The 15,832-nt window shown below is 44.5% G+C and overlaps 1 protein-coding gene across 3 annotated transcripts in view; it reads left to right on the top strand.

Moving 5' to 3' along the window:
* FRMD3 (FERM domain containing 3) overlaps positions 1 to 15,832 on the top strand; it is a 318,301-nt gene that overhangs the window by 191,173 nt on the left and 111,296 nt on the right. For all 3 annotated transcript variants that reach the window (XM_044265819.1, XM_044265820.1, XM_044265821.1), the window contains exons 5-6: positions 1,630 to 1,727; positions 7,766 to 7,889. In XM_044265819.1, the coding sequence (XP_044121754.1) occupies positions 1,630 to 1,727; positions 7,766 to 7,889 (222 nt within the window). The remainder of the gene's footprint in view (positions 1 to 1,629; positions 1,728 to 7,765; positions 7,890 to 15,832) is intronic.

The following is a 15,832-nucleotide window of genomic DNA, read 5'->3' on the forward strand; positions in this document are numbered from 1 at the left end:
GAAAGTTTATTGTCAAAAGTATCAGCTTCTTTTGGCAGATCCTGCTGTGTTTCAGTGGGTTTCGTGTGTTCACAAAGTTGTGCCATCATTGCCACAATCTAATCCGAGAACACTTTTATCAGCCAGTACTCATCCAGTCATTCTTTGTTTCCCCTCCTCTCACTCTCCCAACAGCCATTAACCTACTCTGTGTCTCTCTAGATTTCTCCATTTTGGACATCTCCTGCCAATAGAACCATATAGTATGTGGCCTTTTACGTCTGGCTTCTTTCCACTTAGTGCACTGTTTTCAAGGCTCGTTCCTGCTGTGCGTGGATCTGTACTTCATCCTTCTTCGTGGCTGAATAATATTCCATTGTGTGCCTGTTCCACTTTATTTTATCTGTTCATCAGTTGATGGGCATTTGGATTTTTCTACTTTTTTTAGTATTATGAATAGGGCTGTTATGAAAATTTGTGCATTTTTTTTCCCAATTTAATTGGATTTGGAGGCAGTGTCCACAGCTTGGTTTTTTTTTTTTTTTTTTTTTAAAAGCTCCCTGGGTGGTTCTAGTTTGCAGTCAGTGCTGAGAACCATTGGTTTGGAACTTTGGTACTCAACATGTGGACCACGAATCAGCAGCACAGCCTCAGCATTAGAAATACTTATTAGAAATATGGACTCTGATGCCCCACCCTGATCTACTGAATCACACTCCATGTTCTCGCAGGATCTCTGCGTCATTCACGGGCTCACACAGGTGTCCGAGGCTCTCATGTACGGAACTCTTAGGGTCCTTACCTACCAAGTATCATGCTGTTTCTCTGGCAAATTGTGTACCAGACTCTGGGTGAGAGATTTCTGAGGGACTGCCTTTGTGCCCTGCAAACAACTCCATACCAAGTCAGGCAAGAGGGTGTCTGTCAGTTGAGCCTCTGCAGTGTCCCCAGAGCCCAGTATACAGCATAAAGCAGGTATGAGATAGAGTCATCAGATGGAAACAGCAGTGAGCCCCTAATACTTTGCTGTGTCCAGTGTGCTTTAGATGACCCAGCGTCCAGAGTTGGGGACCTCCTTCGACCGACCCGTTTAGATCATAATCAGGTTTGCCTGGCTCCGCGGGTATCTGAGTGTGCTATCCCTGGAGAGGGGGACAGCGCACAAACCAGAGGACAGCTCTAGTTGTGAATAAATTGGCTTTCTGGGCTCATAACCAAGTCCTTTTGAGATTGATGAATGTGAGTCTGTCTGCTGCTGAGACTCCTCTCCAGATACCGAACGAGTCCCTTCTCGTACTCTTCATTTCACACAGAGTGTGGGCACCTGTACCTGTTGGGGGGGCGGTGGGGGTCACCATGTGGGAGTTCCTTCTAGGAACTGTGGCCTCTGGGCCCTGTGGCTTTCCTCTTCCTCATGTCTCTTTAAGGAGGGCCCACTGCCCAGCTATAGAAGCTGCCATGGTCACGGTCACATCAGATTTCCTGAATCCCGAGGGTCCCTCGTTTTCATCTGCTCGCCCTCCGAGGGGCTGGGTGTGGCTCGGCTGCTCCCGGGAGCTAAGTGGAGCGGGCGGATGGAGCATGAGCCATCCCACTTCTTCCAGGCTTCAGCCAAGACTTCCGCTGACTCTCGCTCATTTTGTGTTGCAGGTATCTTTTGTACCTGCAGATTAAAAGAGATATTTTCCATGGTCGACTGCTCTGCTCCTTTTCAGATGCTGCCTACCTGGGTGCCTGTATCGTTCAAGGTAAGTGTGTCTGCAGCCGCCCACCTCTCTGAGGGGCAGTGGGGTGTTCTGTGCTCCGAGCTCTGACTGCCAGGCATGGCGTCTGTTGGGTATAGTGAGGGGGAAATGTCTGTCCAGGGAGGGAGGTGTCAAACAGTTTGAAATGAACTGTCCAAGTGTTTACATGTATAAATGCATTTATATATGTATACATATATATATGTATATATAATATTTACTCTTTAAAAACACTTAAAAATAATTAAAAATACACATAAATTATAAAATTATACATGTAAATAAATACAGACAAATATATACAACTATATATATTACATATAATATATTCCTGTGTGTAGAGATGTGTCCACGCACAGTGTATAGAACGCTTCAGTTTTTCTAGCCGTGGAGCGTGACAAGGAAAGGGCCGGACTCACAGTCTGTCTTACCCAGGTCAAGTCTCACTTCCCATCCACTGGCCATCTCAGCACAGACAAACTGTCTCCGCTCTTTAAGTGTATATTAAATGGGATGGCATGCCTCCTTCACTGCTCTGTGAAGATTCCACGAGACTTATTTTCAGGGTTGAACCAGCCCCAGGGGGTGGGGCATTGGGAAACAGTGAACACATATGACCCAGGTGTTGGTTTCTGGTTGGTGTTGCTTCTACCTGTAAGAAAAAAAAAACCACCTGAAAGGTGGTCTCCTAGGCCTGACGTGGTGCAGGGCCATGGGGGTGGGTCCAGGACTCGAATGACTCAGGTGTTCTGTTCTCCTGGGCCGGCTGGGAGGCAGCTGGCAGCAAGTCCTATTTGGAGGGACCCAGGTGATCCAGCCTTCTGTGGTGTGACTGCTAATGACGTGTTTATGAGAGAAGCGGGGGAGAAGGGAGGGGAGATGAAGAGAGGAAGGGAGAGGGAGAGGAGAGGTACGGAGATGGAGGGAGGCAGAAGGAAGGGAGAGGGAGAAGGACAGTTATCAAGTGAGCATGTCCTCTTTATGAAGGGTCTGGAATAATGTAGGAGCTTACAATGGGTCATAAGCAGATCATGACCATTGTCTGCCTTCACAATTCCAAGCTTCGTTCATAGCTGAAGAGAGACACCCATGGTTCTCCTGGGGTTTCACTGTCGCCCATCACTCACCCCCTGGGGTGCCCCATGCCGTGAAATAGTTCCTTGGGCCCTGTTTCTGGGTGTGTGTGCTTTCTGAAAATTCTGAAGAGAGTGTCTGTGTTGCTCTCCCCCTCCCCTGGGATTGATCCAGTGCTGCAGAGCGGATATCGGCAGAGGTGTCAAAACCCTTGGAGATATTCAAGTTTAAAGTCAGAACTACAGTGATACGGTGATGAGAAATGGTCCTTCCATCTGCCCCACGGTGGCGTATGTGCCTCCCCAAAAAACCACCTCTCTTAACAGCAGAGCTAAGGAAAGGATGTTAAAACCCAGTCTGCCTTTCCCTGCAGGGCTGCGAATTCCTGGTTAGGGTGCACTGTCCTCTATAAGGGAAAAGCAGATCAATACTAATCCAAGCACCAGACCAGCACATGAGCATTTCAGAGCACATTTAGGCATTAGTGAATCACAGTCAAGTCTCCAAGGACAAGCTCAGTAGGGCTTTGTAACGGGAAACTCGCCATCCTGTTTTATGTTTGCAATAAAGCCACCAGGTCTCCCCACTGGACAGTCAGGGCCCATGGCGCTATTATCCCTGAGCACACACACAGCTGGAAACAGACTGGCAGACCTCGAAAGGACCCTTAGAAACAAGCTCTAAGATACAACAGTGTCCATGGGCCGTTTATAGCAAATCCAATATATGCTGGATTCATGATGTTCTCTGGTGTTTGGGATGATCTTTCAGCAACTCTAAAGATCATTACAAATGCAGATAAAGATCTGCTTTGTTGGACCTGTTTATGCTTACTGGGAGAGAGAGAGAGGGAACGTGAAGGAAAAGACGAGAAAGCAGGAGGCCTTGTGGCCTTTCAGTGGCTTCTGACTCACTGGCGCCCTCTGCAGGAGTGTGTGTGAAACTTCAGCATATTCTCTACAGAGAAAACACAAGACTGTTGCTACTTGTAGATACTGAATACAGCGAGCATATTTAGTATGTGCAATGCGTTTTTTCCATAATACAAATTGCAGCACACATACCCCAAACCCGAGGGACCTATATACTTCTTTTCTTGGTGAAAATAGCATCTTTCCCGTTCCTTCTATAGAACCATAACATAGTAGGATTGTCATTTTTACCTCCTCTGCCTGGTGTGTACCAGATATTCAGAACTGAATTTGAACTCAGTTCAGATATCCCTTCCTCTGAGAAGTCTTCCTGGGCTTACTAAAGTAGCCTCTCTCCTGCACCCCATTCTGTCTCCTACCCCTGTTTTGTCATCTTTTAAGCGCTTCTGTCTGAAATTATGCCTTTGAGTTGTTTGGGGACTTCTTAGGCATTCTCTCGATGTAGAATCTGAATTCTATGGAAGTAGAACTCATGGCGGGGGGCGGGGATTCACCATAGTATGCCTGTGTCTGGCACGTGGGAAGTTCTCCAATAATGACGTCGAGCGAACCCAGGCATTTCCCAACATTGCACCACTGTGCGCTGGGAAAGAGTGGCTGGTTCCCTCCCTTCTCCATTTATTTGTTCATATTTTCTGAACATGTATGGAGCAGCTGCTAGGTGGCAGGTACTGCGTTAGGAAGTCCCCGGTTGGGAGGGAGAACAGGGGAGGGACCCAAGTAAACAGGCAGTGTGAGGATGTGTGAGTGGCTCAACAGAGCGACCCCCAGGTCCCTGCTGTGACCTCAGGAGGGTTCCTGACCCAGCGAGGGTGGTCAGGGAAGGCTCCTGGAGGAGCTGACCCTGGAGCATCCCATCTCTTGTGTTCTTCTGGACCGAGTCATCTCCGAACCAGGGTAAACCAGGGTTTACCAGGGTAAACGCATCGGCAGACTTGCCCTTTGTACCTACCATCACCCCATAGCATCATCCTTCTGCTTCAATTCTTCCGATTTTTCTGACAGTTAAACTCCCTTAGAAACACTCTAGGGCCTGTTTCAGATTACATGCCGTCTGCTGCGCATTTGTTACAACTCTACCCTTGCTTACCCAACTCCTCCTGATAGTCTGAATAGTTACAAGTCCTGAATCATTTATGACCTGTCTTTTGCTTCAGGTGAAGTCGGTTAAAGACCAGCTTTAAGGGACAAAAAAGGAGGGCACATGGTGCAGGAGGCATTGACATTTACTTTGTTAGCCACTGAGTGCAGGGTTCCATAGCATTTCTTCTCTTGGTTTTCTGGCATTTTCCAAGCTATTCATTTGCAGTATTTAGCAGTACAAGTTCATTTTATTTCACAAGTTTTCATGGAAAGAGACCCCCTCCTCCTGCCCCACCACCAGCACCAAACAAAGCCTTCCCTTACCAGCCACCATGCAGGCTGACATTTGCATCGAAAGTGACCCAGTGTTCTATTGGTGGGCCATTCTCTATGGAAGATGGAGGCATCCGGTTATACCGTCTCCGAAATTTTCAGGTCCAGCCCACTCACAGAGTGATAGGTATTTGTGGGTATGGGCATTGGTGTGTTATGTGTGTATTTTTTGAAACTCGAGTTAATCATCAGTTGATGGCTTATTCTCTTCACTGGTCCCTTTGGGTCCATCAGTTGATTGATTGATTGGTTGATTTTCCTTTTCATTATTCTCCATTTCCTTCGCTAAAGGCAATGATGGGGTTCACAAAGATCTTCAACTTTGCATACATCCTTACCAATGATTACATTGTTTTGTGTATATACACTTGTAAGTTTTGTAAATTAAATGAGGCTATAAAACTCATTTTAGTCTCATGCTTAAAACACTGTTTTGGGCATCTATTCAGGTTCTTGTGTTTCCATCAATTGCTTTTAATTGCTACAGAGTATCTGGTAGGGTACATGGCTCACATTTTATTTATTGCTCCTACCAACAATGAACACACAAGTTGCCTTCATATCCTTTCTTGTACTTAGTTTTCCCAGATATATGCCCAAAAGTGGGAATTCTGATTTATAATATTTGACTAAATATCCCCAGCTTGCACTTTGGAAGAGCTGTGTACATCAAGGATCCTCTAGAGGTGAACATGTATTGAGGCGCCCGGGTGGCTCAGGGGGTTAAACCTCTGCCTTTGGCTCAGGTCTTGATCTCAGGGTCCTGGGATCAAGCCCCATATCGGATTCTCTGCTCAGCAGGGAGCCTGCTTCCACCTCTCTCTCTCTGCTGCCTCCCTGCCTACTTGTGATCTCTCTTTCTGTCAAATCAATCAATCAATCTTTTAAAAAAAGAAGCGTACATGTATTTCCATTTCTTCATATCTCTACTGAAACATAGAATCATCCCACTTCTTAAACATTTTGCCAGTCTTGGTATAAAGTGATTTTTGGTTTCCATAGTTCTGACTACTGATGAGTTTGAGCAACTCTCTGTATTGGCTGTTTGTATCCTCTGATCATCTTCCTGTTGGTCTTCCTCCCTATCTTCTTATGGTTGGTAGGGATTTCTTCTTTATTCTAAATACCAGCTCTTGGTCACGTTGCAAATATATTCTTTCAATATGTGGTCTGTTATTTTGGTGACTGTGATACCTTTAATGAATAGAAATATTTTAATTTGATTTGATTACTTTCCCTCATATGGTTGATGATATTTGGGATCTTATTTTTTTTTAAGACTTTATTTATTTATTTGACAGACATAGCAAGAGAGGGACACAAGCAGGGGAAGCAAGAGAGGGAGAAGCAGGTTCCCTGCTGAGCAGGGAGCCCGATGGGGGTTTGATTCCAGGACCCTGGGATCATGACCTGAGCCGAAGGCAGATGCTTAACCCCTATTTTGGGTCTTCTAAAATTTTTAAAAGTTCTTCCTCATGTGGGATATATACTTTAGGTAGTTTTGAGAACTCTGTAATTTGAATTCTATTACAAAGCTTTAAAGAGCTTTGCTTTCCTCCCAGTTTTGTCTTTTTGTAGTCATTAGATGATTCAACAATGAAAGGACAGTGGAAACAAATTACAGAGTTGGATGTGATTTTGCAGATGTGTTCAGGCATATTGATTTTTATCTACTGCAGAGTCATGTTGGTGATCAAGTTCTTCTAATACAGTTTTCCCACCCTCTTTTAATCTTTCCTGCGCCATTTCTGCCTGAGACACTTGCCCCTTCTGGCCCATTTTCCTTAGCAGTCTTGTGCAATTAGTAATTTTCCCCATGGCCAGAACATCACCTTTGCTGTTGCCAGCTGTGGTTGATGCACATTCTAGGTCCTTCCTCTCCTAGACCCTCTGGGAGCTTAAAGATATGCCAGCATTTCTTTTTGCCCTTAAAGACCCTTTGCAGGGACTCTGTATTACAACCCAGCAACAACCTTCATCCAGTGCACTTGCCCAGGCTTAGATTTACACTCTTTAATCTGAAAAGCATTTCACTTATTTTTAAGTGCAGTCTTTTTGGGCGCCTTCATGTTGTCATTTTTTTTTTAATTGGTTGCACCATACTTGTATGAATCTCAGAGCAGGCAGCTCCAGCCATAGAACTCCTAGACTCAGAAAATTAGCTATGGAAGGAACCTTGAGGGATAGCCAGTGATTCCCACTAGCATCCTGGGGAATGTTTGGAAACACTGGGGGCCATGTGTGTTGGTCACAATGACTAGGTGTGCCACTAACACTTAGTACCTAAGGGGTAGGGTGATAAGTGCCCCGACATGCCTTGGAAGGTCTGAAACGATAAAGAATTGTTTAGTGCCCCCAAAGGCCCGTAGTTCCCCATTGCAAAACAACTCTTTAAATTCCTTTATTATATAGATGAAGAAAACAAGCCTCGAAGAGGCTGGCAAGTGCCCAAGATCCTATGGCTAAATTGGGTTAGAATATGGGCTTGGTCTTCCCATGGATACAAATACATTTTGTTGGGTGAGCTCCTGGCAGCTCTTTATTTGGGTGGGAGGAACCATTCCACAAGTATCCTCACCTTGTTGTTCTTATCTTTCTCTTACTCTTCACTGGTTACAGCTGAGCTCGGCGATTTTGATCCCGATGAGCATCCTGAGAATTACATCAGTGAGTTTGAGATTTTCCCCAAGCAGTCACAGAAGCTGGAAAGAAAAATAGTGGACATCCACAAAAATGAACTCAGGTAATAGGGGTAGACATTTGGAAGAATGATGGGAGTGAGAAAGTATTCTTACCGTAGGGAATGTGGAAATCGTGATGTGAAGTGAGAGTATTGGTAATGTGTGAGTTACCGGTGTAATGTACGAGTGGACCGTTTAAGGGGGAGGAGCGATCTTGCTGGGCACTGACCACAGGGTCCCCTGGATGGCTGTCTGGGAACCACCCACAGTTATTACAGCCATATATTTTCCTATGAGTTTTAACTACTCTGAGTTTCTGTAAGTGAAATCTAGGGTAAGTAAGTAATCATTTCTGTTTTGAATTTTGCGTTGCCTCTTCCTTTCCTGTGGCCACTGCTGAAAACTTGCTGGTGCTCCAGGATAATTGTGACTGATTACAGAGTCGTAACAGTAGAACTAGCAGAATGCATACAGTAGTCACTGTGTACCAGGTGCAGTTCTAAGTCCTTGTGCGTGGTGACTCATTTAATCTTCACGGTGACTGGGAGAGAGGCGCTATGGCTGTTTCCATCTTACAGATGAGGGAGCTGAGGCACAGAGAGATTAAGCATCTTACCCAGACTGGCAAGTGGCAGAGTCCAGATTTGAATCCCGACAGCCAGGCTTCAGGATCTGTGCTCTTAATCCTCGTGATGCTTCTGCTTTGTATAGGCTGTTACATGTGAAAGGGAGCATGGGTAGGGACCATTGACAGCTTGGAGTCAAGTAACTCAGGTGCTCTAGTCTGTAACTAGAATTTATATCTATGCAAATCATGGAAAAATTCATGGTAATTTTTGGTGATAATAAGCATGGGTTGGTATGTTTGGTAAACTTGGTGATAATAAGTATGGGTTATGTTATGACAAGTATGGACGAAGACCTGTATGAATGAGCTGCCTCCATCTTCGGAACCTCTGATAATTGTGTGTGTATGTGTGTGTAAAAATATATTGTGTATTGTATATATAAATATATATATGTAAGTGTCCCCATATTTTGAATTCTGGAACAAGGAACCGTCCTCTTGACAGGCAGTGCTGGAATTCCCTACCTGATGCAGGCACTCCCCCTTCTGGTGAGTCTGAGCAGAGGAAACGTGGCCATTAAAAGTGGCTGCATATTTCAGCTTTGAAAAGATGACCTTTGTTCCTAACAGATGAAGATGATTAGACATCAAAATATTGTACTGATTTCAGAAACAATGTGTCATCTCTATGGGTAATTTGAGAGTATTGTCTCCTAATGGAAAACTTTGTCGAAAATACAGGACACTGACTACTCTTTTTACATCTTAGGGACGAGAATGGTAGAGAGGAGTACAAGTAACGTTCCGGTATTCTAGCTGAGGAGTTTGTGAACAAGCAGTGTCTGGGCAGCTGCAGAATGAGAATCTCTGGGGAGAGGCATTGCATGTGTGGATAGGGGGGACTGGGAATCCAGAGGCGTGCTGTGACCAGAATTTGCAGGACCGCGAATACTCAGGGCATACAATATTAGTAAATGTCTAGTGAGCATTAGTGGATGCCAAAACACTATGCTAAGAGTCTTACGTTTATCCACTCAGTCCTCCTAAACTCTACAGGGGAGGTGCTGTTGTTGCTCCTCATCCAATGTGAAGAAAGCACAGTGGGGAGTGGATTAAGGACTTGCCCTGTTAGTGGCAAAGTCAGGACTTGAACCTTGCTCTTCCTTGACACCAGCACCCACGCTCTTCGCCACTCCGCTGAGCAGCTGTCAGGCACTCAGGTGGTCAGTCGTGTTGGTGTTGCACAGTGATCACCATGGCGGTGGCACCAGAGGGTGGAGACCGTGAGCAAGAGGACCAGTTATTTAGTTCTGCTCTCCAGACGAGAGATGCTATGGACCTGGAAAAGAAAGAAGAGAGTTTTGAGCAGCCTTACATCAAGAGGGTGACCCACTGAATTTCATGAGTAAATGAGTGAATCAAAGAAGATTCCAGATGGCTTTTTATAATCACAAAGCTGTAGATTGAACCTCATGTCAGCACCTGCCTTTGTTGATAACCCTGAAAGTAGTCATCATACACTGGGGGAGCAGGGGTGGTCATCAATCAGCCATCATGGAAGTAAATCTTGGAAGTAAATGCTATGGCTCCATCAAAGCTTCTGTTCTGGAGCACTGTGCATTTGTCACATCCAGAAAGCTTCTGTGAAGAAGACAGAGTTGTATGTTGAAGGACAGAAGAGCCAGAAATTATATGACATTGCACAGAGAGGTGCAGAGGGTATTTTTCCCATGAATTTTTGCTCATTCTCAAGTAGTTGTGCATTTCCTTTTGTATCAATGCAGCAGAGAGAGATGATTGGTTTGGATGGGAAGATAAGAAGAACAGAACAAGCTGACAGTGCAGAGGGAGAGAGACTTTGTTGAATTGGTTGGAAACCTGCCATAGAGACTGGGTTACTCTGGGGGTTTGCACAGGTTGTGAAAGTGTTGACTTCTCTGGTGTGGGAAATTGGACCTTTGGTTGGATTGCTTTGCAAAACCGACAGTGTCAGGAAGGAGTTATAGATGGAAGAGAGCCATACGGGGCTGTACCAAGGTGTTACCATCTTATTTTCCAAGGTCATCAGAGCACCCGTGACCCTCCTACAGAACAAAGGGATAATGTGTGATCATTGAACTATTGTCACAGAAACTTCCTGAGAGGATTCAGCTGGCCTTTGTTGGGGTTTGAGATGCCCCAAAACTTAACCTCCTGCTTCCTGCCTGGTTTCTGAACCAGTGGAGAAAGAAAATAAGACATGGCACGTGAGACACAGACTAGAGCAGGAATGGTGTTGGTGATTTACAGTGAGATAAACATGCTTCCATTTTCTGCCCTTTTACTTGATTGGAATTGCTCTCCTTTGTGCTTTCTGAGGAAGGGATAAAAGCTGTGATTCTTGGGAGAAAAGTAACTGTGGAGGAAGAAGAACCTTTCTCTCTGGGAGGCTACGTGATGCTTGAAGGTGGAAGCAAGATGGCGTGATAGACAGCCATGAATATAAGAGCTCTTCATGGGGGAGGAAAGAGACACTCCTTGGATTTTTGAGATGCTGGAAAATAGAAGACCAAAAGTGTATAATTTCCATCAACTTAGATTCTTTTAGATGTTAAAAGAGATTTGTGAATGAAGATTGGAATTTGTGGTTAGGCCAACTTTGTTTCCTTAAGTGTACTGTCTGAACAGGAGGGTAGGGTAGGGAGAAGTGACAGTTTTGCAAAGGAAATTCCTTTAGAAATTTCCTTTAGAAAGGAATACATATTGGTCATCACTATATTAGTCATGATAAACTAGATTTTGCTGAGGAAATGACCCTAAAATCTCAGTGTTTAGAACAAGCAAGACTTATTTGTTCTGTTACATGTGGACCATATGTCAGCTGGGAGTCTCTGCTCACCCTTGTCACTCAAGACATTCACAGGTTTGGATTTGCTGGTTGTTGAGCCAGAGGGAAAAGAGAGTTCTGGAAGGCCTCGCTTCAGCTTGGAAGTGATATCTGTCACTTCCACTGAACCATGGTGGCCATAATTAGTCCATAACTGGTCACATGGTTCTACCTAATGGCAAGTAAGGTACAAACTGGAGAAAGCTGACAGGCAGATCTTAAGGGCCTTTGAAATCTCATTAACAAATAGGCTTTTAAAATTAAACTTTTTTTTGTTAAAAAAAACTTTATTTTTTAGATTCACAGTAATATTGAGTGGAAGGTACGGAAATGTCCCCTAGTCTCCCTACATAGCCTCTCCCGTTAACAACATCCCCACGAGAGTGATGCATTTGTTGCAATTGTTGACCCGACCCTGACAGCTCATTATCACACACAAACCACAGTTTGCCTTAGGGTTCACTCTGGATGTACATTCTGTGGACTAGAGTAGAATGACACGTATCCACTGTTATAGCGTCATGCAGGATGGTTTCACTGCCCTAAAAATCCTCTGTGCTCTTCTTGTTCCACCCCCACAACCACTGGCAAACCCTGATCTTTTAACTATCTCTACAGTTTCGCCTCTGCCGTAATATCATGTTGTTAGAACCCCACAGTATACAGCCTTTTCAGATTCTCTTCTTTCACTTAGCAATGTGTATTTAAATTCCCTCTGTGTGTTTTCATCCCTCACTCATTCCTTGCCAAATAATATTCCTTTGCTGGTATGTTCCAAGGTTTATCCACTCGCCTACTGAAGGACATCTTGGAGGCTTCCAAGCTTTGGCAATTGTGAATGAAGCTGTTATAAACATTCATGAGCAGGCCTTTTGTGTAGAAATAAATTTTCAACTCCTTTGGTCAATGCCAAGGAGCACGGTTGCTGGATTGTAGGGTGAGAGTATGTTTAGTTTCGAAAGAAATCCTCAAACTGTCTTCCGACGCGGCTGCATTCCCACCAGTGATGAATGAGAGGTCCTCTTGTTCCTGCACATCCTCGCCAGCCTTTGGTATTTTCAGTGTTCTTGGTTTTGGTCATTCTGATGGCTGTGCAGTGAAAGTGCATTTTTCAGAAAGATTTTACAGAAGCATCGCTGGGCCTCCTAATACCCTGTAAACTAGAAGATGTGGGGATGTATGGTTTGCATCATCGAATATATGTTAGTGCTAAAACTCACTGAGACTGAGTGATTCTTCTAGATCAGGGTAGATAAATACACACACACACAGACACACACACACACACACACACACACACACCACACACAAAATCTATCTAGGCTTTCTGGGCCACATGGTCTCTATTGCAACCACTTAGTTATGTTTTTGTAGAACAAAAGAAGACAAAGACAATACCTAAATTAGTGGGCTACGATTCAGTGAAACTTGATGGACAAAACAGATGGTGGGCCAGGTTTGACCCATGGGTTCTAGTTTGTGGACTCTTAAGCACATGGCAGAGAAGGTCTGGAGTTCATTTCAGCTTCACTGCCTGCCTCTGTTGATAATTTTAAGACAAAAGAGTCATATTTGTTTTTAAGACAATGTAGAAGAAAGAATCTTATAATTTACAGATTTCATTTGAGTTTGGTACATAAAGATGAGGCCCTAGCATGGGGACACTTGGAAACAGGTTTTTCCTCCTTCCAGAGCCCTCTGGTGGCTGGAAGAGGCTATTGCCACAATCCCTAGGAATGTGAACCTCTCTTATTTTGATTGTCCTGGTTACTGTTTTCCACAGAGCTTTAACCATGACCATGTGAGTTAGAAAGGAATATCCATTCCATTAGTCCTGAGGGTCCCCAAAGGGGGTTGAAGATCAAGAATATGAGTGATTTCACTTTCAGGAATGCTGAGAGGCTTCTCTGGAGGTTTTCCTAGACTTTTTACTCAGCTGGTTTTCTCAATTCCAGTTCACCATGTTTCTCTTTAGAGACAAAGACATTTGGACTAGCTTCAGCCACAGGTCGTCAACTTTCAAATATTCAGAAACCTCATTCGGGGGTGAATTGGTCTTGAAGAAGCATATTCCTTGCCCTTAACGAGCAGAAAAATAATCCAATTAGCTGCAGTCATAATGATTTGATGCAGTGAGGCTTGTGCTGGAAGCAATAATGATACTGAGTGGGTTTCAAACAGAGTCATTATCTCTTTTTATTTCTCCAAATTTGCATTCTCTGGAGATCATGTGCATCCTGGCAAGGATATATAGTTTCAAAAATGTCCAGCTTTCTAGAGATAAGTGACCTGCTATGATAAATACCCTCCGACCCGCGCTTCTGATGGACAAATCACAAGAGCCCCCTTAGGAAAAGTTTTTATGCAGTTTTGGGAAGATCATTTATTGTGTGAAAGGAAAATGGGAAAGATCAGATGACTTTACAACTTCTCATCTTTCTGGAGATGTGCTTCCCATCATCCCTACTCCCCGCTTCGTGTAACCTTTCCCTTCTTAAGTCCCTCATTTTATTTTATTTTTTAAAAGATTTTATTTATTTAGGGGCGCCTGGGTGGCTCAGTGGGTTAAGCCTCTGCCTTCAGCTCGGGTCATGATCCCAGGGTCCTGGGATCGAGCCCCGCATCGGGCTCTCTGCTCAGCGGAGAGCCTGCTTCCCTTCCTCTCTCTGCCTGTCTCTCTGCCTACTTGTGATCTCTGTCAAATAAATAAATAAAAATCTTTAAAAAAATTAAAAAAAGGTTTTGTTTATTTATTTGTCAGAGAGAGAGAGACAGAGCATAAGCAGGGGGGAGTGGCAGGCAGAGGGAGAAGCAGGCTCCCCGCTGAGCAAGGAGCCAGATGTGGGACTCAATCCCAAGACCTTGAGGTCACGACCCGAGCCAAAGTCAGATGCTTAACCTACTGAGCCACCCAGGCATTCCATCAAGTTTCTTATTTTAAAACCCCAGAATCAATCTCTCTCTCTCTCTTTCTCTGTCTCTCTGGTGGGCTGTCAAATCAATTTCCATTCCCTGTTGTTACTTGGCATAGGATTTGGAAGAGAGAATTACTTGGCATCACATGCTCCTCCTCTAAAACCTCATTCCTTGTATTATGTGACCTGGAATCAAGGACATTCTGGGGAGGGTTGGGCCAGGGGCAACTTGCCTATGCACCCAAGCCATCAGAGCTTTTAGAAAGGCAAAATCTGGCTATAGCGACTTGAGAGGAGGATGAGCAGTGTCACCAAAGTGCCACATGGCTTTGAAGAAAGGGGGAGGGTTAGTACTGAATATCTTGAATCAGCCATGACTTATATCTTTGGATCACATCCGACATGTGAATTACACAGTCAAAACCTTTTCGAACTTTAGGTGAACTTATAACAGTGTATCCAGCCATCCAGCCCTCTGTCCAGGCACCCATTCATGACTCATCCATACATCCATGCACCTGTCCGTTTGTCCTTCCATCCTTGCACCCATTCATGATTCATCCATACAACCATTTGTTCATCTGTTCATGTAACAAGAGTTTATTAAAAGGCAACTCTGTGTCAGGAACTGTGGATGTAATGAGTGACCTAGCCCACTGATCTTGAACTGTACCACCAAGCTGGGATTCCCTTCCTCATGGATACTCCCCCATGACCTCATGTTTTGAAAGATTTTATCTAAAAGACAGTACTCACAAAGTAGCAATTAATTTGCTTCCTAATTTTCATTAGTCATACACAGCTACAGCTGTCACCCAGAGCCTTTGAATATCCATAGGTCACCAGCCAAAAGCCAAAAACTTGACACACCCAATTATTACACTTAGGGGACTCTTGGAGTCCAAAGCAGGGGTTATTAAATGACAGTTGTTGAATTACATGGTGACCCAGATATATGTTTTTTGGGACAAATAAGTTCTTAAAAAATGGAATCAGTTGCCAGAAAGCCCAGCTTCTCTTGCACCAAGATTTGGTAACCCTAGGCCTTCCCCTATGTGGTAGCACTCAGCTAGAGCTAAGCCACAGTGCTCTGTAAGAGACTCACTTGCTCTACAAATTGCCACCATTCCTGCTTGGCCACCTTCTGCCTCCATTGGTATTGAGTTCGGGACCACCTTCTTGGACCAGTAAGAATCAGACACCTGAGAAATTAATTTACCCAAGGCCCTTACAATTAGGAAGCAACAGCCCTTGACCTGAAATCTGTGTTTTCCTGTGTAATGCCCTGATACCTTCCAAGTGACTGCTCTCCTGCAAGACTTGTCCTTGTCTGCCCCAGGGCATTAGCGCTCTCTCCTTCATAGCATGGCAGTTACCGAGATTATGTAGCGTTCTGGCAAATGCTCTCTAATGGTCCCTAAGGCACTTGTGAGAGCTCCTGTTCCTCTCTAAACAATTAGAAATGATAGACCGGAGACTCTCCTATTTAGGATGCAGACAAGCCTGAGACATTCATCTCCCCCAACACCAAGATAATGCAACAATCTACACAGACTACAGAATCCTAGTTTTGAAACCAAAGGGTGGGCTAGCTGTCTTCAGCAAGCTTTCGATGGCCGTGAGTGGGCTGACTTAACGGTTGGGATCCAAGGACTC

Source organism: Neovison vison, chromosome 9 (assembly GCF_020171115.1).
Source record: "Neovison vison isolate M4711 chromosome 9, ASM_NN_V1, whole genome shotgun sequence".
Taxonomy (NCBI): domain Eukaryota; kingdom Metazoa; phylum Chordata; class Mammalia; order Carnivora; family Mustelidae; genus Neogale; species Neogale vison.